This window comes from Rhipicephalus microplus, chromosome X, assembly GCF_043290135.1.
Source record: "Rhipicephalus microplus isolate Deutch F79 chromosome X, USDA_Rmic, whole genome shotgun sequence".
NCBI classification, from domain to species: Eukaryota; Metazoa; Arthropoda; class Arachnida; order Ixodida; family Ixodidae; genus Rhipicephalus; species Rhipicephalus microplus.
Window position 1 is genome coordinate 506,268,602 of NC_134710.1, and position 22,777 is coordinate 506,291,378.

A 22,777-nucleotide genomic window follows, 5' to 3' on the forward strand; every position below is an offset into this window, starting at 1 on the left:
GCTGAGCAGACGACTGCGAATGCCTCAGTGAATAAGTAGCCGACACGAATCTATGCATATGCGATGGTGTACATGGTTAGCCAGAATAATGCAGTAGCGACGAACCATAGACTAACATGGACTCTATGAGCAAATACTTTTAGTACCCATAAATGCAATTAACACACACTGTTCTTTTTTTATTTTGAAGCTATGACACCAAAATGTTTGGAGGAAATAGCAATGCACACTTCATTTCATAAGCGCAAGCATGTATAGGCGAAGGAAAAGTTCTTCCTGTGACTTCATGTTTACGTTATTCTCACATTTCTACTGTATAAAGTGGCAAACTTGTGTTTCTAGTGCATGGATTAAAATCACTGGCACTTTAATTAGTCATTGCAAATTGGATTAAACTCATTGGCATGCGGCCTCATTGAGTTGGCACTTGGATTAAATGTTTGGCACATGGATTGAATAGCTCGGCGCTCAGGTTATTTCAATGGCGTGCAAGTTATTTAAGCTGGCACTTGGATTAAAGTGGGTGGGAAAACCTGTAGTTCGGTTATTGAATTATATTCAAGCAACGCATTGAGCACTGGCCTCTACATTTTCTTCACTAGTTGCTCTTGTAAGTTTGCGTTAACAACTCTATTGTAGAGCATTGGGATGGCATTAATACATAGCAATTCACTGCGCACAAAATTTACAATTTTGTGCCTACTTCCTTATTTACTGGTTGGCATCCAAAGCATTGAGGATGGGCTTCCTTGAGGAGCTTGAAAGCAGCCAGGTAGCCATCGGTGCTCTGCTCCTTGTGAATTAGTACTGTGAGTGAGACAGCACCAGCCTTGGTCGCAGTCAGCACCACTGTTACTGTGCATTTGGTGGTGTCGCATGAGGCAGTCGAATCGACAAAGACGATCTCCCTTGCCAGCTCGAGGTTATGAGCTCGTCGCATGATGGGGGTAACCACGACCACTGCCCAGCAGGCACTGCTGCCACCACGGGTCACACTTATGTGAGTGCCTGGAAAGTTATGTGGAATGGCAGGTTGTCTTTTAAGAACAATCTTCTGGTGCATGACTTTTGCTGGCCATTTTGCTCTCTGTACAGTGCAAAGTGTTCCTGTAAAATAATTTTTAGTTCTAGCTTCACCTTGCCTTTTAAAAACGTCCTGCAGGCTTTTTTCAAGCAATCATAACATTACCTCATTGTCGGAGTTTGTTGCCTCACAAATCAATAGCAGCAAAAATATTTGGACTCCCTGAAGTACGAGTGGAGTTCAGGTTTACTGCAAGCCTTTTGTACTTCATTTATTGATTCTCCACGAGCACACTGTAAGCTACACAGTGATTAATGACAAAGGGGAATAAGCTACATCAGCGAGCATTGTTACATATTAGTATCAGATAGAGCAGGGAAGATGAGCAAAATCAAGAGAGCATGGACCCGTGCAGGTGCCTGCATTCCCTTATAAATGCGGAGCATTTCTTTGCGTACTGCATGCACTTTCGGTATCTTATCTATCTATATATTTATCTATCTAAGCCCTGCCGCGGTGGTCTTGTGGCCAAGGTACTCGGCTGCTGTCCCACAGGGCGCGGGATCGAATCCTGGTTGCGGTAATGGCATCTATCTATTATCTATCTATATCTATCTATCTATCTAATCTATCTATCTAGCCGCTTATTCTGGGTGCTCTCGTGATAATCTCCTTAACTTGGTGGGAACCTAAATTAGTATGAGAGGGTTTGATGATTATGACACCCTGTTCAAAACACAAATAACATTACATACATTGTAAAACACTTCTTGTTAAACAGTTAAACAGTGGCACATACCTGCGGGTGGGTATGTGCCACAGCTGTTTGACACTTGGTATCTACCCAAAAACAACAAGAACACACATGGGCCATTGTAACGCCTGGACGTTAAAGGGACCTTGAAACACCTTTTTAAGTAACCATGGAATGGATTCACTAAAAGAGCTTATTGCTTCACGAATTCAACGCTGCAAAAATTTTAAGAATACGTCCAGTATGAGCGGACTCGCAAAGATTTGTCATGTTGCAATCGCATTCGCTCTGCTCTCATCCCGGCGAAAGCTCTGGGAGCCAAGCATGGCATGGGCAAAAAAAAAAAAAAAACGTCACACATGCCTTTTGTCACTGAAGACTTTTTCTTTGTTTTGTTTTTTTTTTTTTTTTCGCTTTGAAATACGTGGCTTTTTCTGTGTGATCGCGAGCGCACGCCGGGACAAGTTGCGGTCCTCGCGGCGATCCCTGTAAGGACCGAGCGCGCCATGTTAAAATCGGCGAATGGCTGATAGATGGCCTTTGAATGATTTTTCAGCTTCCTCCGTCATTTGTTGAAACGAGAGAAAGCAATATTTAGCTGACTTTGATCATTTATTTATTGCGAATTCTAAGCCGCGTGCTGCACTATAATATTTAGCTCACGTGTTCTCGGGAGCCTCTTCTACCAATTGGCAACATTTTCTGGCCATGCTCAAAAAGTGTTGCAGGGCCTCTTAAGACAAAACTGACAGCGGCAGCGTTGACTCGACAAACGCAAAGAAAAATGTCAGGGTGCCAGCAGGGCCCCGCCGCGGTGGTCTAGTGGCTAAGGTACTCGGCTGCTGACTTGCACGTCGCGGAATCGAATTCTGGCTGCGACGGCTGCATTTTCGATGCAGGCAAAAATGTTGTAGGCTCATGTGCTCAGATTAGGGTGCACGTTAAAGAACCCCAGGTGTTCGAAATTTCCGAAGCCCTCCACTACAGCGTCTCTCATAATCATATGGTGGTTTTGGGACGTTAAACTCCACATATTAATCTATCAGGGTGCCAGCAGGAGTCGAACCGAAGCATAATGCGAGGCAATCAAGAATTCTACCACGGAGCCATGCTAGATCTCGGAACTATTTTTCAAATAGACCGTAATGTTCGTGAAACGTCAAATGTGGTTGCAGTGCTGGCTATGCAATCTCATAAAGATTACATATTTACTCCTATGCTACAACCTTTATGTTGTGTGAACGTCCATTGTAGTTAGGTGCCATGCGCAGAAGTGGATTTATGTACCAGTGTCCAGGGCTACCATCCTTGCGAGCACAAACCCTTCATATCAGCTTATCGCTTCTGGTGTTGCTAATATTCATGTTACTGATGGCACCATTGTGCAGGTGCAAACACCTGGTTATAGAAACATCTGCAAATGTTCAATATGCATCTGTTCCTGCAACATTTGTACATATATTTAGCATCATTTCATAACATGTCACTGAAGAAAAAAAATTACAACACGGCCACCTTCCCTCCGCATGCTTCACATAATGTTGATTGCCAAAGTACATGGGATCTGCTGAATTTTTTTGTTAGTTTCGCATCTGTCAAATAAGGTGTTCTCTGGTTTGGCTCTACTTCTCAGTCTTCAACGGTATGGCGCCAGGACCAGGATAAGATAGGTATAAGACACCTGACCATCTTCCTGAACAGTAAGAGCGATTGGTGCCACCAAGCGAGGCAGAATGTGCCGCTAGGCGGAATGTGCCGCCATGCGAACGAACAGGAAGAAAGCGGAGCAAGCTGTTCAAAGAAACATATCAAGCCGTTCATCCAGTGATCAACATATGTCATAATTCAGTGTTCGTGCGGCTGTGCGTCTGTGGCACAGACTGGGCGGTGCATCAGTTATAGGCCTTGCAAACATGTCAATTCATGTAAAGATTGGTGTTTGTAGTAATTTAGCCACACATTGTGCTAGGCATGGGTGCAGCATGCCTCCGTCTGTCGGATGTTACAGTCCTAAAATGCTGTTGTCAAAGGCTCGCACGGGAGATATTTGAGGCTTTTACCATCCACCAAAGGGGCCATAGATGTGTGAGCACTCCACTACTTAATCTGTTTGAAAAAAAAAATCAATTTGATGTGATGCACATGACTGAAGATTTGTAATCTAACCATTTTTTTTTTGTATCCGCGTATCCTTGATTTTGTCGATTAAAATTTCAGTTGGCAGTCAGCGGCCATTTTTGTATCGCCTTCCTTTGTCCCGTTCTTGCGCTTTACGCTTCTTTTATTTTTTTGTTTTCTCCCAAGTTTAAATGGCCTCTCTAGATTGACCTGTGTGGCTGACACTCTGTACAGCTCTGGTTGCTGCTGCTTTCATGCTTTCTGAAATTTCAACATTTCCTTTTTAATGACATTTACAACCAATCCTTTCAACTAACAGCCAAGAAGGACAAAATGCCTTTAATGTTTTATATTTCACAATTTGTTTCCATGGTCTGACTCGCGAGCTTCATTAATGCTGGTTCCCTGTGAATTGATGCTCATGCAACGTGTCAGTTGTTCTAGGTTGCCAACTAATGCCTTGAAACAAAAACCTTTTAAAAATGTGTCAGTGTCACTTTCAAAGAAAATAAATAGCGTTTTCGTTATTTTTTTGATCTGGTCATGTATATGTTCTTCTTTCCCCCTTTCTTTTTCATCATTTTGGTTTTCCTATCAATCTGATCTGGTTTTCTGGTTTTGCCACTTGAAACTCCGACCACCTGTGCACCTCTTGGGCTTTAAGTTTGCCATACTCAAGGTTACTCCAAGTATTTAATGTTTCTGATTTCACAGGAACATAAATTCATCATAAAGTTTTGGGTTTCAAAGTAACAAGTACATAATTTCTTACTTCCCAAGCAAATAATGGTAAATGTATGCTCTGACTGGCAGGTGCAACGTACAACCAAGCCACTGGCATGAATCACAAGTAGATGAGGCTTTGTGCTGAATGTGTCTGTAATTTGTCATAGCTACAACTTGACCATTCACACTTAGAAAATGAGTGCTTACGAATAATGTTTTACGTAGAGGACAGATTCTCCCACAAATTTAGACATACCTTGAGCTGCATACAAAGAAGCCTTTTCCTCCAGTTTCAGCACAGGGTCGATGTGAGTACCACCAAAACAGGCCTCCCTCCAAACGCTGTGCCAGTGGTAGACTGTTCTTTGAGGCGGATTTAAAGCCGCATTGGCCAGCTTTGCTGGGCCATCATCTTCCATAGAGAGCTTGCTCTCATGCAGTCTCCTTGCTTCACTTGGGGTCATGCCTTCGCTGAAGTAACACAGGAATGTTTGCCTTGTTGACCTGGTGCCCCGAAGTAGCCGCAGAGCATCCGCTGAGTCGGTGCTGTGGCTGTGCCTGTCGTCGATTCGTATCACTGCAGAAAGAGGCACCTCTCTCTGCAGATACTTGTCCCTGTGTTTGGTGTTAAACGTGAACAGTTTTATTTTTACGTCAACTTTGGCCATGCACTTGGCATTGCGTGGGCCACTCTTCTTGTTCTTGGTGTGATGCTGGCAGCGCCAAATTTTGTGAAAAGCCATCCTGCATGACACACATGGGTGCAAATGGGGATAAGCTCTTTTATAATGCACTGCTTTGTAAAATATAATTATCTAAGTAAGAATAACTAGAAGTACAAAACTCTTTTCACAGTTGCACTGCTGTAATAGCTATACTTTTATCACATTTGCAGCTGGCTGCTTGTATGTTGCATTCTGTGCAATGGCATGGCACCGTACGTATGAGCACCATATGAGTGGTTGTCACACATTTGACTGGGGAACCCCAGAGGTGCTTCAGCCGCCATGCCATCATGAAGATGATGGTAGTGTTGAGCAATCGTTTGTCTCGGTACACGCCAGGAGACGACACTGTTCATAGCCCCATCAGTGCAGGCGTAATTGGCAACTGGGGTGGCCTTAGAACATGTCCAGACTAGAGGGAATATGTGCACAAGCTTACCATGGCTGTGCACCCACAAGGCTACATTTATAGCAGTGGTCTCACGAGACATTAGATAGACGTTAAGGGTAAATATCAAGTTGGCGTAGATTGCTGAAGTAGCGGTCCACAAACGTCGTAGTGCTACTTCGATGCCAAGGAAATACTGACTTTGAAATAAGATCATGTTTGAGTGATCCGCACGGTGTTATTGCGCTTCAAATTGCCCTCCTGAAAAAATGGGGCTCCTGACATAGTTGTTTTGCTCAACATTACCCGACTTTACTGCACGGCCGCCGATGCTAGTACCAGCAAAGCAAGAGTAGCTGGAGCCACAGAAGCAGCAATGGCCATTGAAGCTTACCGCGATAAGTGTTGTTTGTGAACCTTGCAATGAGACATTGGCTTGCGACACTGGTGCAGAGGCATGCCACTCAGCCACTTCAAGTATAGGGTTAGTTTTGCAGCACTCAGTGGAAAGTCGCATTAGTTACTTTGCTGCAGTTTAAGTGGCATATACTGTTCAGGCATCAGGTCACCGGCATGTGCATTGTTTTCTTTTGTTGAACTTTCGGTCGCAGCAACTTTTTTAATTTGATCTGCAGTGGCGGTCGGGCTTGGCAAAAATGGTCATTTTACGCTTTCTCATGCAAACACACACAGACAGCCGGAGAAAAAACCCGATTGCAGCATCACAGCTGTTTAAGTCTCTCGTAGACCGCCTCGCTTGCCTCCGTGCACCGCCTTGACAGCGCGCTCCTGCAAGTGGCCGGTGCTATGAGGGTGAGGCATTCATAAACAAGAAGAAGCATACTGTGCGGTTACACGAGGCATTCTGTCCCCAACTTGCATGGGCATGCGTTCCAGCATTTATTTTATTGGTTGAAGGAGCACGCAGCTATATTTTCTTGTTAATAAACCAGCAATGAGCTAGGGAAAGTTCATAGCCTTGGTCTTTAGCTCATTCTTTATTATGATGAGGTGAACTTATGCAAGGCTGCCTTTAAACCTAACGAGGCGAGTTTATGAAACGTACCCTTGCCTTTTCTCATACTGAAACTTTTTTTCCTAATTAAAGAGGGCCTTGTAGTGTTACGAAAGGTGTGGGAATACAAGTCTAGTCTGGCAAGAGGCTACCAGTATTTTTAGAGGGGCACTTACATCATCATGTATCATAAGTGTCCTGAACACAGCATGTTTGGAATATTAGAAAAACAGTGCCACAGTGCTGCTGTTTTTTCCCTTACATTCATATCAACAGTGCCACTGCAATGCTGATAAAAGGAAGAAGTGTTACTTGTAGGCACAAATAAAGAGAAGGCAATCGTACCATCTCCGTCCCTTTGTGGTGTGACGAATTAAAATTATAGCAATAAGCATGTCTGTAAGGTGTTGATATGGCAAACAAAACATTTCATGCCACTTTTTCACCCAGATTGAAAAGACTTTTTTTTTTTGCACAGACATTTAAAAGGACTATCACTATATTCATAAATCCATCTAAGCAGCAGTTTGAAGACACTGAATATGAATATGACATAGAGCTCAGTAAGCATAAAATACCAGCACTGCAATCAACATATTATTATTATACAAGTGATGCAACACTTAATCCCATCTGTTAATATACAGGCATAGTGCAATCAGGCATGATGACATGCGCAAGCACGCATGCGAGCTGAGAAGCAGCAGAGGTGGGGAAATGGCTTGCATTTCTTAACCCTTTGCGGTTACAGAAAAAATGATAAATCACGTGGCCAGCCAGTGAAGGCAGAAAAGAAGACTACGTTTGAACACATTCATGTTTGCGTAATGGCTTTTGGCCGAGTTTCTCATTACCCATTCGTGTCTTGACATCTGCAGCAGTGCAATCCCAAACAGAAGCCATTCTGTGAATTTTGGGTGTCATAAAAACAAAATTCTAGCCACACAAATGTATTCGGAGGTTTATTTGCCCTTTAATTATGCATGAGTACATGTGCTGTATAATTACGAGTACCTGTGTAATTGCTTATGTCTTAGAAAAAAATTTTAGGGGCAATTATCTAGCATCTTTTAGAAGTCCAGTGGTTAACTGGAACACTTTTAATCAGGAGGCCTTGTTGCACATGAAAAAATAAATATTTATGGTGACCTTACAGTAGCGTTGCGGAGTCTGAATGAGGAGCAGAACTGAGTGGTGTTTTTTGTTTTTCGTTATTTCTTTCTACCTTATTTTTCTTTCTATTACTTTCTTTTCCCTTTCTCTGTGCTTCTTTCTCTTTGTTTTTTTTTATTTCTCTCTTTCTCTTGTCTTGCTGTCAGTTCTTCCTGTCTCTTTTGGTCTGTTGCTCTCTTTCTATCTTTTTACGTCTTTATTTCCTTTAGTTCTTTTTATTTTCCTGTTTCATTTTATGGCTGGCTGCCTTTCTCTTCCCCTGTCTCGTGTTTCACAAGCTCCACTTCACCAAGCAGAGTTTTCATTTTAATGGTCACACCTGCTGTATTTAGTAGTGGGGCTTGCCCGAATACTGTAGCGCATACCCACCTGCGGTTTTCTGCAAACACAAAGTTTTTACAGCTGGCTTAAAAGCCAACTCTGAAGATTTTTCAATCATATCAAGGTAATGGTGTTTGTACGTTTCTGAGACAATAGCTGAAATTCTCAGAAAATTGGAAAAAGCTTTTAATAAGCAAAAAGGCGCAATACTGAAACACAACCAAGCGCACGGTCTACGCATGACACCCTATTTGGTAAGAACCAGAAGTCGCATATTGATCCCGCTGGCGCAGAGTATGAAAACTGTGAAAGCCAGGCCAGCAAAGTGCCAGCCAAACACCACAGAGGAAGGAAGGAATCTTTTTCGTACCAAACACTGCCGCTAGATTTGCCCAGCCGTCGTACTTCACGTTCGTTCTGACTTTGGGTGGCTTGAAGCTGCTTTGTCATGAAACAACAAACGGCAAATGTTTGGCAGTTACGCTTCACCACCTTAATCGTTTAGGCTTACCATTTCACATCGGGTCACGAAATGAAAAACTGTTTGTTCTTTCCTTCGAAACAGTACTATAACACAGGAATAAACAAAGACACAAGTTTGTCCGCCACCTGCAAGCAAATAGGTGTTCTGCAAGCAGGAAGAGTTGGCAAATAAGTGTTTTACTCATGATTCTCATGGTCGCCGAACGATCGTACTGCTAGAGTCTCCTCTAGTTCATTTTAGGACACTCTGACTTCAGTTGACATGCCAAATGTGATGTTACATGAACAGTGTTGCCATTAATTATGGCAAGTCAGTTGATCATTTCGAGGCAAGCCTAAAAATTTATTTGCAAACAATCAGTGCATCTCTCAATCCTGTCATTCGGCATAAATGACAAAAATCTGCGAAGGAACGTACCCACCGAATTCTATTGAGATCCATTGATGTCAAAAAATCACCGGAGTTGATCTTTAAATAGCTGAGCTGTTAAAACATACTCCATTTTCATTTTGTTGCATCCTCTGTGCCTATTTATAAATCTCCCAACAAACAAGGTGGCCTTCAGATTACTGCCCAAACATGATGCGACGGCTTCTATGATCAGCTCAGTACAGTATGTTATGGTCACTCTCAGTGATGTGATCAACGAAGCAGTTTCAGTGTAGTTTTTTTTCTTCTGGGAATGCTAAGCTACTTGCAGCGGGAGCGAGCGAACATCGCCGCATATTGTGACGGCCGCGGTAACATTGCCCATCACGGGCTGTCAAATCAGCCAGTGGCCGTCCACTTTGAGTTTATGGCACGGTTAGGTTGATGGCATCATTGGGGGGAGAGAAAAGCGAACGATTTAAAGGTGTTTAAGAATTGTAAATTCTGTTTCACATGCTGCGCTATGTTTGGCTCACATGCTCTGAGGAGCCTAGACTACCGATTTGCAGCACAATTGAATATGATATGCAAGTAGGCACGTAGAGGACACGGGACAAAGCGCGTTTTTTCGCCATGGTGAAAATTGGTCGAGCACTCGTGTTTCGATCGCCTACCACTTTTTTTTTCGCCAAAAGACTGTGAAAACAACATCTTGGCGCACGCTCAGCGTTAATTGTGCCTTTTCTTTCGAAATGTTTCAGTATGTAGCAGTTTTCACATCTCGGCGCAATTGCCGCAGCAACCTCATCACCCCAAATGGAGTTGCCGCCATGACATCAATAAAATCGCCTTGTATCGTGGCGCGGAATTTCGAAACTATGATTTCAGCTGTAAGCCCTGTGTAAATGATCGCTCAAACGGCTGTAGTGCAGTAAATGGCATCGACAAGACAACCCACTTTTCCCTAACACTCTGGACGCGCCAGACAATCCAAGAAGTGTTGGTCCGTACGCTGTACGCTTCCATCCATTCATTGACGACGTCTTCGTCGACCAAGTTCGCTCGGAACACGGACTCGTTTTCAGTAGACTGCTGGTCGTCTCTTACGACCTCAAGTGGCTGACGCATCTCCTCTATTGTGCCTCGACATTGTGCAACAACGCGATCGGCACTCGTAGAAACTTGACGGTCACAACCACAGTGGTAGGACGAACTTCGTGGAGCGATCACCTTCGTGGACTGCACGGGTGGACTGGGTCAGTGGTCTCACGTCACTGCCGATCCAGCATGCACACTGTGGCCAGTGATGTTTCATTCTACGTCGAAGAATTTCCATTCATAGACATGAAAATTCCCCATTTCGAAGATATTTCCCTGTTAACGTTGACGAAAGTTCCAGCATATTTCCCTGCATAACAGTACTAATTTCCGCCCTCATCTACGCAAACGCTATAATTACACATGTATGACGTACTGGCCACTTTTGAAATCATGACTAGCCCATCCGCTGCCGCACAACAAAGCCATGGCATATTCATTCATACAGTGATAGTACACTGCACATCGCGGGCTTCGAGTCTAACACCAATAATGAACTAGAAATCGCTTCGCGTATATCAAATCTCAAGGGTTCTGCTAGCGTGGTGCATGCACCAGAACCGATTACAGCAGATGAAGGCGCACTGTGACCGCTAATTATCGGTCGTCATATGAGAATTTAACCATTCCTGAAATACCCTGCAATATCGCAAAGATTCCTTTTGGCTCAAAATGACAGGTGAAAATTCCCCGATAAAGCAAAAATTTCCTGCACGGAACATCACTGAGTGGCTGCACCTGTGAGACATACTTCACCGTGTGTAACCGCTTTGAAAGGTGGTTTCACTGCCGCATAGGTTCTCTGTGCGGTGAAACCAACCACTTTGGTGATATTCGCACTGCCGTGAAGCAACCTTTCAAGACTGAGTTAGGTTATAGTGCCTGCAACCCTGTTAATTTTAAACAGCGAAGTTCATTGGACATTTGTATTTATAGTGGGATCATATCATATCATCCATCTATATTAAAACACTTGTGGGCTCTTATCGCAATAAGAACAAAAATTTATTGAGAAAACTGAGTTCATGTGTGTTACCAAAAAAAAATCAAGCAATGCTTTATACCGCATGGCACAAGCAATGAGGTGGCACCTCGCTTCCAATTTTCTTCGTCTATTTGAATAGAACCATCATATGCATTATTTATAAATTTGTCGTACTGTTCTTGGGTCATCTCTATTCTCAAAATGTATATTCTGAATTTCCTTTGTTTTGGAAATTTTGGGTATACAGTGTTTTTATTTCGTTACTTGATAAGACAGATGTTTGGGCTAGTTGGTGATAGGGAATCAACATATTTGTACAGCGCAAGACTACGAGTAGTTACGACGTAACTACAGAAGAAGAGACAAGGACAGAAAGAGCGCTGACTTCAACTGAAATTTTATTAACGAAAATGCTGGAAATATATACTCATGACGGAACACTACCGCGCAATGTATTGCATCACAGCAAGACAATCATCATCTCATTATATGGTTACAACGCCACAGCTCAGCACAAGTTCACAATCAATTGTGTCAAAGCCAGAAACTCGCTTTCTTTTTTAGTCAGAGCAAGCGAAGGCAGGCTGATACATCGATCACCCAACATTTGTATTTAATTGGCCTCCATAATCTCTCGTGTTAGCTGCTGACGGTGTTTGGCTACAACAGTGCACTTCTCGAAGTGTTGGAAGGCGCTATTAAGTTTAAAAGCTTGTTATATGGGCCAAGTAGGAAACCTTTAAACACAAATATTTTACTGTGTACAACTTGCAATGTAGTCATATTTAAATCATACATTTAATAGAAACTTGCTTCCACTTTGCTTCAGCCCAATAAAGCGTAAGTCAGAAAAACTTTTGGAGCTTGCTCAGACTCGAACTCAATAAACATTTTTGGGAGCCGTACTCACTATCACGAAAATTTGTTCAACCGGACTCGCTCAGACTCGCTGTCTTTTTCGACCACAATGCCAGTGCTTTTTAACACCGAAATTTCACATAATCGATGCTCTTCTTTGCACCTTTTCATATGGTGCCTTCGAATACGAGTTACGAGTGCTTGTAAACCAGTAAGGTCATTTTTATTGAAAGAGATGACAGTGCAATATGTATTTGTCACCAACTTCCTTTTGTTGTCAATGGTAAGGGAAAGGTCAAGGCCTTCCACCATGTAATTCATGCCACTGATCAATAAATATTCAAATGGTATATAAAAGACACGGCTTTGAAATATGTGAGCATTAACGCGAGTATGAACGCTGATCTAGGTAAAGCAGATAGTAATGCTGAAGACGAGCACATATGACCATAGCTTGCCAAACAAAAATTGAACTCAGATTCCCTCAGGAAATGTATCTTGCACTTTGGACTCGCTCGGACTCAGAATCGCCAAAATTTTCCAGAGACAGACTCATTTGGACGCACACTCACACAAATGTTAAACTGAACTCTCTCATTATGAGACTAGCGCCTCGATCCGAGTTAGAGTGAGTAGACTCTGAAGTGAGTTCGCTGATATCTACAAGAAAGAGACATTCCTGGTATAAGAGCAGAAAAGGACACTGTTAAGAGGCGAGGAAATCACACAAGCGCATGTGATATTCGTACAAGCCTGTGCTTATTCGTAAAATTCTTAAGGTTATTGGATTATAATAAAAATGCTTGATTTTAAATGATTCAATCAAATTACTACTTTTTCAACCTCACATAACTATTTGCCTATCACTAAACCTTGCAGTTCTTGCTTCTTCTGGCTGTTTCGGACAGGTGCGTGGAAGAAGTTGTGGCCGAAAATCACATGCATGTTTTCTGACAGGGCGAACTGTTGGAGGCCTATATTTTTCAATCAAATGTTGAATGGTAGAACTGAAGATTACCAAGCATATACAAGCTATCTTGTCAGGTTTCATGCATATTCGGAATTCGCTGTGAGGAGGGCTCGACATTTGTAATCGATTTCCAGCATTTCTAGTGCAATGAAGCTGTAATGTTCTGGTACAATTTTTTTAAAGGGACTGTCTACTGCACAGAACTTTTTGCTCATTGTGGTGCGAATGAGAAGCATATTTTTGTACTATATAAAAGGAGTAATTTTGATGTTGAAAATCTACAAAGCAACTACTGGCACCACCCAGCAGCGATGTGGTTCTATTTATCCACACAGAAATGCTTGCAAGTAGGCTGATTTTGCTTAAAAACAAACATGTTTAACTTGAAATTGCATTTCATTCACTTGACGCAACTTTAGACTGCACAAAAGAGTATTTTTGCTTGTTTTATCACGTGTTCAAAGAGGTACCGTGGCACTGCCGGCGAGACGGTCGCGTGCTTGCCTACGGCAGAGAAAAGCGAGTGCTGCGTCTGGCGCCACTCTCAAAAAAAAAAAGAAATCTTCGGCAAGTATTAGCACAACTGATTTCAGTAAATTTTCAAACCTTGCTTGTGGGTCCCATGTCATCTAGTAATGTCGCACGAGCCTTTGTGCTTAAAGTGCACAACAGTACTTACCAAAGTTCTACATTGGAGAACATTTTGCCATCACGTTTCGCTTAATCGTGTTTCCCATGCTGGCTCTCATCCCATATTCAACGCAGAACACCTAAACACAACTGCAAGACAGCGGGGACCTTCTGCTGTTTTGTGAAGGACATTTCATGTTTGTTTTAGTTGCATGCACACTTCGCAGGAGTAAAACCACTACAGTTTGTTTCACAATGCTGGCGTACCAGTGTTGCTGGAACAAACTCTTCCCCTCAACTGTGGCGGTTTTTGAGGCTAACTAAACAAAGCTGGAGAAACTTCGGTAATACATTATCTGACAATTTCCATGCTTTATACAACCAGTACGGTGTATGTAGTATTATTGGTGAAGGCCTTGCAAAAACTGTACACGGTTTCAGTTTTAGACTTTCACACCATTGTGATCACGTCCACCAGCCATCGTTCTGGGCGTTCATCACTACGATGAAAGAAGACTGAATGCAGAATAAAAACTTTTTTTCTCAGGATTTCTACACACTTGCCAGAGAAGCCGTTGGAATGTTGGACACTTCAGACGTATGCTTTTTATTGCGGTACAAAACAGCAAAGCAGTGGAAGACTATCATAGTCACTTGAAAGTGAAAGACTTACTTGGGGTGCTGCCTTGCATTCTGGCCTTCAGAGCTTGCATTTAAATGACTGAATTACTTATGAGCCCAGACTCGGAGAGTACACTGCACTTGTTTGCGCTTGTTTCATCATTAACCTTTGCCAACACGCCCAACTGGCAGTCATCCTACTTACTTATGAGCACTAAATAAAGCTAGAATAGATTTACCGTTATTGTACCCTACCCACCAGAAGCTTCAGATGGTCTCGTCTAGCCTCTCGATGCCCATGGGGTGTGTGAAAAATGATGCAGACAGTTTTTATTTCACTTGTGTATTTATTTACTTATTTGTAAATAATAAAATCAGCAATGTTCATTTTAATGAGTTTGGTACAGTAAGAACATAATAGTAACACACTGTTATTACAAAATAATTGAACTCTCTCTTTTTTTTCTTGCAAATGGTGCTTTTATTCCTTATTGAGCCACCTTTGCTGCTTCTCAGCGCACAAGCTCTGCCATCCATTGCCGCGCACCCCCACAAGGCAGTCCTACATGCCCATGAAGCATAGAAAAATGTGAGCCATGTTAACTCAATACTGTGTGCCCACAGTTGACATGCATCTCTATGTGCAGTACCCTATAGGTGTGCTGCTTGCCGAAAATATATCTGGTAAGCTTAGTGATCAAAATTCATCACCCACAATGCACTTTTCATAGTGTTGTATGCATTATGTCTTGGGGTCCTCTTTATTGTGCTGCTTGTGTGCTTCTCTGTGCGTTCAATTTCCTGCCTTCTTTTTGACTTGTACTATAGTTCTGATACATCTAGGATTGCTGACTGTTTCCATTTCCTCATATTTCCTTGCAAAGCTTTGAGAAACTAAACTCCGTTTCATACATCAGGTGCAACGCTGTGATGGCTAGGCAAGTAGCCCGTAAAGAAAACACGAGGTGTTGCTCCGCGCGGTTTCGTAGCCGAGTGGTCTGACGCGTCGCTCCGGAGAGTTCACCGTAGTTTAGAAGTGCATGGGTTCGAATCCACGTGGTGCCATTTTTTTAAAATAATTTTTGCGAGTTCAATTCGAAATCTTTTTTTTTTTTTTTTCAGTAACTTCAACTTACTTGCACGCGGAAGTGAACTGCACGTATCTATTCATTTGTAGCATACCGTGTTGCCTTGTGAGGGCCGGAACCTGCTGAGCTGGCACCGAGGTTTGACCAGCATGGCGATTTCGTCGCGATTATACCGCATTGTCGGTTTACCTCGTTGATGTGAGCGAGTACTGCGTGCAAGATGACGTTAATTCATTGATTAGGTAGCACAGCAGCTCCAATGAGGCTGGGTTAACGACAGGTGCTCACCTTCAACTTTTGTTTTCGTCATTGCCCCGATGATCCAATTTTCTGTGCCGCTCTTTAAACGCTCAGCAGGTTATTGATTATAGCGGGCCGCCGGCAGAGAGAACCTGTTCAGTTTTAGCAAAACAGTGCGGAATCGACCTTCCACTGCATTGTGCGGTATCCCGACGCACTGCGTGCGAGTAACGAATGATATGTTATTCAGGGAAAAGGGAAGAAAGCAAATTTGTGTAGCTCGGAGTAGTGATTTTTGGCACACAAACGCATAAAACATTTCCTAGACTTGGTATTCGCCCGTTTACTGTCTTAATATATGCGACATTTTTGTGAATTGTTATGCGCGATTTATTTCTTCAGTATAATTCCAACCCATCCTCCTTCCCGCAAGTAAGAGTTCATTTTTTATCGTTCAAAAGAGAGTTTCAGCTAAGGCTGTTATTTGGCAGAAACTCTAAATTTTAATTTATGCGTCAATCGTTTTTTTTTATAAAAACCTGGATATGGCCTGTGTTTCTCGGTTGAGAAAATCTTTATGGTATAGGGTAATTCAGTGCCCAAAAATTGTACTGGTTCAAAAAGTTGGAGATTTGTTCCATACATGCATACATCCAGGGGCAATACTCATTGTGCGCGATGGACGAATATTCCAAACGGATGACGACTTTTGTGGTTTAAAAAACGCAAACTTTATTTACAGAAGAGCACCTCTGGCTGATGTCGTGGTGGGTTCCGACATCTTCTTTTTTTTTCCTTTTTTATACCAAGTTTTCACAGAGGTCATGTGACCATTCCGAACATGTCCACTTCACAACAAAACATAAATAAGGTAATTATTAGGGAGCAGTACAGTGCAGTGTCTTTCCTAGCCCGGGTCACTTGGCGACGTTAAACCCAACACACAAAATCACACGATGAGGAAGCACTCTGCTTTGTCATAATAACACAGCCTTCTTGGGGAATGAGCTCAGCACGAAGCAGCACGAGCAGGTTCGCTAGAAAGGCGTCCACAATCCAGCTCAACCAGTCGACCCTCGTGAACAAAGCCACCACTGACAGGCCGCACATTCCTCGAAAGTCAGCAAAGTTCTTCAATGCCACTCAACTCATCATCACTGAACTGAGCACCCGACTCATCGGAGGAGGAGTTGCACGAATCACAAATGCAGAAGACAAGTGGTTCGATTTCACAATCCACAATCATGTCCCGTTCCCATGCTTCAGCTTCAACTTGCTCTACATGACCGCAGCAGTTTTGCCACTTTTCCTGTTTTACAGATGCCAGTGCTTCTGGCAGAAGCTTCTCTACTTCAGCCAAAGTGAAACCCGTATTCCGTGCTGCGATGTACCCCTTTACCTGGCTCCAAACAAGCTCGATTGGGTTGAACTCGCAATGGTATGGTGGTACACGAAGCACTTCATGGCCGTGGGTAGCCGCCAGAGTGTCGATGCGGTACACAATACTGGGTGTGTTGACCTTTTGGGAAAGTTCCAGCAGTTCAGCTCTCACCATGTCCTCTGACCACGGAACACCTTTCTTTGTGAGCCAAAGCTGAATATCAGCTTTGCGCGTCGACTTGGTAGGTGCTTTCTCAAGAGCTACGCTGTGGTATGGCACATTGTCCATGACAATAACGCTATTAGGCGGAATGTTTGGCAAAAGCTTGTCGGTGAACCACTCCTCAAAGTATCTGCCATCCATCTCAGAGTGGTAGTCAGCGCTGCCCCCCTTTTTTGCTCGGAAGTAGTCAGCAGCTCCTTCGATGAAACCAGTTGCACTGCTGCCAGCATGTACGAGGATCAAACGGGCCCCTTTGCCCAAGGGTGCAGCCAATCCTGTCGTCAGACCTTTGAGGAAGGCATCTTGCGATGACTTCACAGACGTGTCCTGCCAAACGTACTCCTTCGTGTGCCCTGCGTTGACCCATGTTTCATCCAAGTAGATGATGCACCTGTACAAAGCAAAACGAACGAGCGCACGAGTTAGCGCACACAAGTAAACATACCCACAGCAGCAGCTTGAGTCTTGGCATGACCATAGTCGAAAGTACTGCAATGGACAACTTGAGCAAAAAGTACAAAAAGCATTGATATGCATATTCTATTTTCTTTGTTACCCACTCATATGCTGACTGCTCTTTCGTAAACAGCTGCTTAGCGTCAATCGAGGAAAAAAACGGTCGGCGTCAGTGCTTTCTTTAGTCGGGCTTTAATTCGGCACGTAGGTGGCATTTGGCTGTCAGTTCTGATTCATGGCAAGTTCACATGTCACACATGCGGTATTCGGTAAGAATTCATAGGCCGTCGCTATCATTTTGCACGAATGGAAACAAAAATAGACACCAAAATTCCCAACAATGCTGCCAGTAACTCGCATCTTTCATGGGAATGAGCGCTTACCGCACCAAACGGCGGAGATTTAGCGAATAACTCTCACCGATTGAGGCAAATACCCCCACCCAACAAAACAAAAGTCGTGAAATGCGACCTGCAAGCAATTACCTTGCTTAACCGTTTTCTTTTTTCCAGGTTGTAATTCAGATGTAATCCTCTCCATTACGATGATGAAGTTGCAATGCTAACATCAGGTGTTATATCAAGGCAATCTACATGTGCTGCGTAAGGAAATGTGAAAATAACGGTTCCCACCTGCCCTGTCCTCGGAATTTCTTGATCGCCCGCAAGTACCTGCGACGCCAGGCAATGATGTCACTGCGCTCGATTAGCGCAAGATTCCGTTTTCTCCTAGCAAAGGTGAAGCAGATGTCCTTCATTAGCCTCCACAAGGTGGTTTACGTGAAGTTCGGCAAGTCGTCGTCTTCGTTGACAGCCCTTATCACACTGTCCAGTGTTGGGATCTCCCTCTTGGCGTACATGCTGTGCACTTTCAGACGGATGGCATGGATTGTCAAGCTGTCATGTTTGACGGTTTGCGAGCTCGAAATCTTCACCTCGCGAGCTCGTTTTTTCGGTGACACCAAAGGCCCACGCAGACGCTCCGCCTTCAATTTCGCCACGGTACGGGGGAGATATTCCAGTGTCCTCGCTCACAACACTCAGCACTTCCCGCACAGATTTCTCCGGGAAACGCATCCTGGTACGGGCGTACACATTTGCAATTACTTGCTTCGCGTGCTTTGACAGCTTTGATGTGCGAAGCTTCGAAAAAATTCGCGCAGGAGAGGTGGTGGAGGACGCAGAGCTGGACGCCATTTTTTCGAAGCTGCCACCATGACCTACTACACTCCTGACCTGCCCAGAGAGCACCTCTTCCAGCGCCCACGTTCTAGTTCATACCTTCTGCCGCTAGGGCCGTCACCTACGAGCGGCGTGGCGCTAGGCAGCACCTGTTCACTGTCGTCTGCTTCAGCCATCGCTGTGGCAGTGCAAATCGTTCTTATTGTGCATGAATTGTGTATGAATGTGTAAAATATGGCAAATAAAGCGATATGATTCCTCGTCAGAGTTGGCTGCATTCGTGTGGACGTTTGAAGCAGAAATAGAACCGTAAAAAAAGCACACAAAGGGTCACAGTGGCAAGCAGACGGGAACTTTTCTACAAATGAAGGAAAATTTATTATGAAAATATTTCTTGAATGAAAACGTAGTCCAACGAGATAAAAAAACTATTGTTAGGCATTCATTGTTCACACTGAATCACGATGGTTCCAGACGATACGCATACACAAATTGCAGAAGATACGCAGAAACACAGTAGGTCGTGTGCAGAAACTTGCAGACGGCAGATAGCTGCAGTAGTCAGCTCTAATAGTGGCCGCGTGCAGTTTTTTTTTTTTAGATGAGCTGACACCTCAAATGTAAGTATGGTGTATTGCTGCGTGCCATATTGCAAATCGGAACAAGGCAAACAAAGTAAAGTAAATGGCAAAAACAACCATGCAGCAAGACATTTCTACGCAAATATACAGCTTTAGAAGTCAATCAACCAGTATAGCCTAACTACTAAAATGTAACACATAGCACACGTTAGCCTTTTCAGCAAAAAACAATCACACGTATAGGCAGTTTGTCACAGAAGCAGACGCATGGTATCAGTCCGTCGCCCTCCTGCCGGCCGCACAGTAGCAGACGAACAGGTTATAGGTAGCGCCACCTACGGCGAGCGATTGAACGAGAGCGGGGACACGCGCTCCCATAGGAACCCCGCTATCTGAACAGGTCAGGAGTGTAGTAGGTCATGGCTGCCACAACAAGTAAAAAAAAAAAAAACGGCGGCGCGGGTCGCGCGGAGAGCGAAAACCTGGTGCGAAAGCGACAAACATAAATTACCAACTCGCATATTTGGATTGTTTATCCGACAACACAGGCGTTTGTTTTTTAACCTGATGACAAATATGTATGCTTAGAAGTTTCCCGAGAAGCATTTATTGATTCTCGTACACTCTAAGCGACGCACTACTTTTTGGTCGCGGCAGTACACAGCGCAAACAAGAGCGCTAGCTTTGACAGCGTTGCACATGATGTATGAAACGGAGTATAGAATAAAAATTGACTTGAAAGCAGGTCGCAGAACTCGGTACTTAAAAACACTTTGGTATCTTTCCTACTTGCAGGCTGGCCACCAAAACAGTGTGAACCTCGGTGCTAAGGGCTTGAATGCCACTGGGTTGTAGTGCCACCAACAGCGAGAAGATTGCGTCGTGATGGAAAAAGAGGATGCGCGTGATCACGTGCGATGCAGCAGCAATACTGGCACGAGGGGGACAGAAAATAAAGAAAACATCGGTTGTGTGAAAAACCTGTCGAGTCTTTTTCTCACATGTGCTACACAAGGTATAGTAACGTTCTCCTCATTGTGGACATGTAATGTGATAAGGACAGCAGCTGCCCTTGTGTAGTATTTCTGAATGCTTTGTTGTTGTTACTAACACAAAGCTGTCACATAATTTAACCTTTTACTTCACTAAAATTATAAATAAACTGTAACAATTACAAGAGCAAGCCTGAAAATGTTGATACTTCATGTTACTCTGCCTGAAAAATGTTAGTTTTTGAAGCATGAAGTTGGTTTTGTTTAATCCCAAACCAGCGTCTTAAAGGAGTGCCAACCCCCTGAAATCCGACTAAGTTGGCATAAAAAGGACTAAAGCATCGCCTTTCAGTGCTTGCAAGGAATGCTGCGTGAATGTCAACTGTTTGACACGCTATGTACACACTTGTGTACACCACTTGATTTTTCTATTTGTATTTGTAGGGGCTAAGAAACATCAAAATGTATTGGCTTTCTAATCTCTTCATTTAACTTCGTTTTGCAGCATACAGTTGCATATTTATTTTTATTTTATTTGCTCTCAAAATACTTATGGCATTAATAGAGGGGACTGGTTACAAAGTAGACAAGGAAAATGCAGCATGAAAAGTTATTAAACAAAGAATAAACTCATCATTATACAATGTTAACTGTGTAAGGACAATAAACACAATACATAATTTAGCCTGTAAATACAGAGTATTAGTCTATTTTGGATGATTACAGAATACTGAGTAAAGTATATTGGAAAACAATTACTAATAGTGACATGTCTTCAGGTAGTTGGTTTCAATGTACCAATGTACAAGATGAAAACTCTGGGAGTTGCATAATGCCATGCCAACCTTATGAGGAGGTCACTGCAATGGGATATGTACTGAGGATTCAGGATTAGTTGGTCATGCAGGGTGGTATGACAGAATAATTCGTGAAATGAAGCCAAATGGGATATTTTCCAAGGGGGTGCAAAATAAGCAAGGCTTCGGCAGGATTTTATTGAAGTTATACCAGCAATGCAATTACAGTGAGAAGGTTTCAAGTGGATGGAGTTATTCTGTACAAACAAGTGAATCAAGTTGTCGTGGCAAGGGTCTCGCAGAGAAGAGGCATATTCAAGTTTGGGACGTAATAATGTTTCATATAGGAGTAGTTTTAGTGTATATCGTGGTTTTGAGATGTTGCAATGTATGTAGCCAAACTTGTAATTGGCATTATTAGTAACATATTCAGTGTGAGGTGCCTGAGGTAAGTTCAATGTGATAAGAACACCTAATTATATATATGAGCTGACCTGATTGTGTAAGACATTTACCTTGTATATTAGCAAGATGTCTGCATATCTTCTTACGCACATTTGCTTACATTTATGCATGTTTAAATCTATTTGCCTTGTGCTGCACTAAGCTGCTAGTGTTGAGGTAACATTGGAGAAATGAACTGCCATTACTACTACTTACTTTATTAAAAATTATGCAGTAATCTAAAAAAGATTAGGTAAGATCGGAGGAATGACCTGCGATTACCACTAGTTATTTTATTGATTACGCAGTAATCTAAAAAAGATTAATGTTTGAAGAAGTTGATGTCAGGCTCAAGGTTGGCGTCGGGTATCTTTTTTGGCACTGGAGCTGGGTTCATGGCTTGATGGGGGCACCCAGAACATGAAAGAAACCACCTCCACCAGATGTTGCATAGTTGTGATATGGACTAAGACAGCAGGCAGCATTTCCAAGATGAAATTTTTTGTTTGGCCATACTTCTGGCCGAGAAACAAAGTCAAAGACTACAGCAAAGCACAAGTTCAGTTTATTTTTCAGCGCACCTCGTGTTATGCCGCTATCTTTGTTGCAATAGAATATCGAGTGCCTTGAAATGTCAGTTTCACACAAGTACATACAGTTCTTCATAGGTGGTATCTGAAAGGGCTAAGAGAGCAGTTCACTTTTATTAATTTTTTTTCTTCTCTCAAGAAACCCTTGCACCACTTGGGTCGTAGCCCAATCATTCACAAAGTTTGAGACTAGCTAGTTTGTATGACGAGACCTCAATGTCGAGGTGTTTCATGCATTTGGCACTGTAGTCACTGCCTGCATTGCTCCATTTATGGTGCTGGCAACAGTGCTGTCACCAGAGGTATTTTAGGGGGAGAGAAAAACACATGCTCAGTACAATACGTGCAACAACCCTGAATGGCAGTGAAAAACTTGTGCAAAGACACATGCCATTCATGAGGCATATGAACATCGATACTTGTATAATGCCTTGCTGAATCGAAACTTCGTATAGAGAATAAATAAGAGGTGTGAGCATAACATTTCACAGCTCTGAATTTGGATATCCTCGCACTTGTCGAAATTTATATTTTGGGGCTTCTGGA

At 43.0% G+C, this 22,777-nt stretch overlaps 2 protein-coding genes and 1 long non-coding RNA gene across 3 annotated transcripts in view; 1 reads left to right on the top strand and 2 right to left on the bottom strand.

The window, feature by feature from the left end:
- Positions 1–20,388, top strand: part of LOC119162410 (uncharacterized) — a 32,714-nt gene extending 12,326 nt beyond the window's left edge. Inside the window, exon 3 of the long non-coding RNA XR_012887791.1 lies at positions 20,204–20,388. This is a non-coding gene — a long non-coding RNA (uncharacterized LOC119162410). The remainder of the gene's footprint in view (positions 1–20,203) is intronic.
- On the bottom strand, positions 542–13,853 carry LOC142776763 (uncharacterized). Its single transcript, XM_075881063.1, has 3 exons — positions 13,688–13,853; positions 4,879–5,366; positions 542–1,008 (listed from the first exon to the last, which is right to left on the bottom strand). The coding sequence occupies exons 1-3, from the start codon at positions 13,708–13,710 to the stop codon at positions 686–688; spliced, it is 834 nt and encodes a 277-aa protein (XP_075737178.1). The 5' UTR covers positions 13,711–13,853; the 3' UTR covers positions 542–685.
- LOC142776762 (uncharacterized) lies at positions 16,295–18,841 on the bottom strand. Its single transcript, XM_075881062.1, has 2 exons — positions 18,279–18,841; positions 16,295–17,581 (listed from the first exon to the last, which is right to left on the bottom strand). The coding sequence occupies exons 1-2, from the start codon at positions 18,401–18,403 to the stop codon at positions 16,708–16,710; spliced, it is 999 nt and encodes a 332-aa protein (XP_075737177.1). The 5' UTR covers positions 18,404–18,841; the 3' UTR covers positions 16,295–16,707.
- Positions 20,389–22,777: the final 2,389 nt, after the last annotated feature.

What these genes read in the sequence shown, in the direction of transcription:
- LOC142776763 (XM_075881063.1), bottom strand. Translation starts at nt 13,710, where the DNA reads ATGTTCTCCAATGTAGAACTTTG. An exon ending in TTCTCCAATGTAGAACTTTG is followed by an intron (nt 5,367 to 13,687) that starts GTAAGTACTGTT and finishes TGTGTCATGCAG; the next exon opens with GATGGCTTTTCACAAAATTT. An exon ending in TTCTTTGTATGCAGCTCAAG is followed by an intron (nt 1,009 to 4,878) that starts GTATGTCTAAAT and finishes ATAACTTTCCAG; the next exon opens with GCACTCACATAAGTGTGACC.
- LOC142776762 (XM_075881062.1), bottom strand. Translation starts at nt 18,403, where the DNA reads ATGAAGGACATCTGCTTCACCTTTGCTAGGAGAAAACGGAATCTTGCG. An exon ending in AAATTCCGAGGACAGGGCAG is followed by an intron (nt 17,582 to 18,278) that starts GTGGGAACCGTT and finishes TGCTTTGTACAG; the next exon opens with GTGCATCATCTACTTGGATG.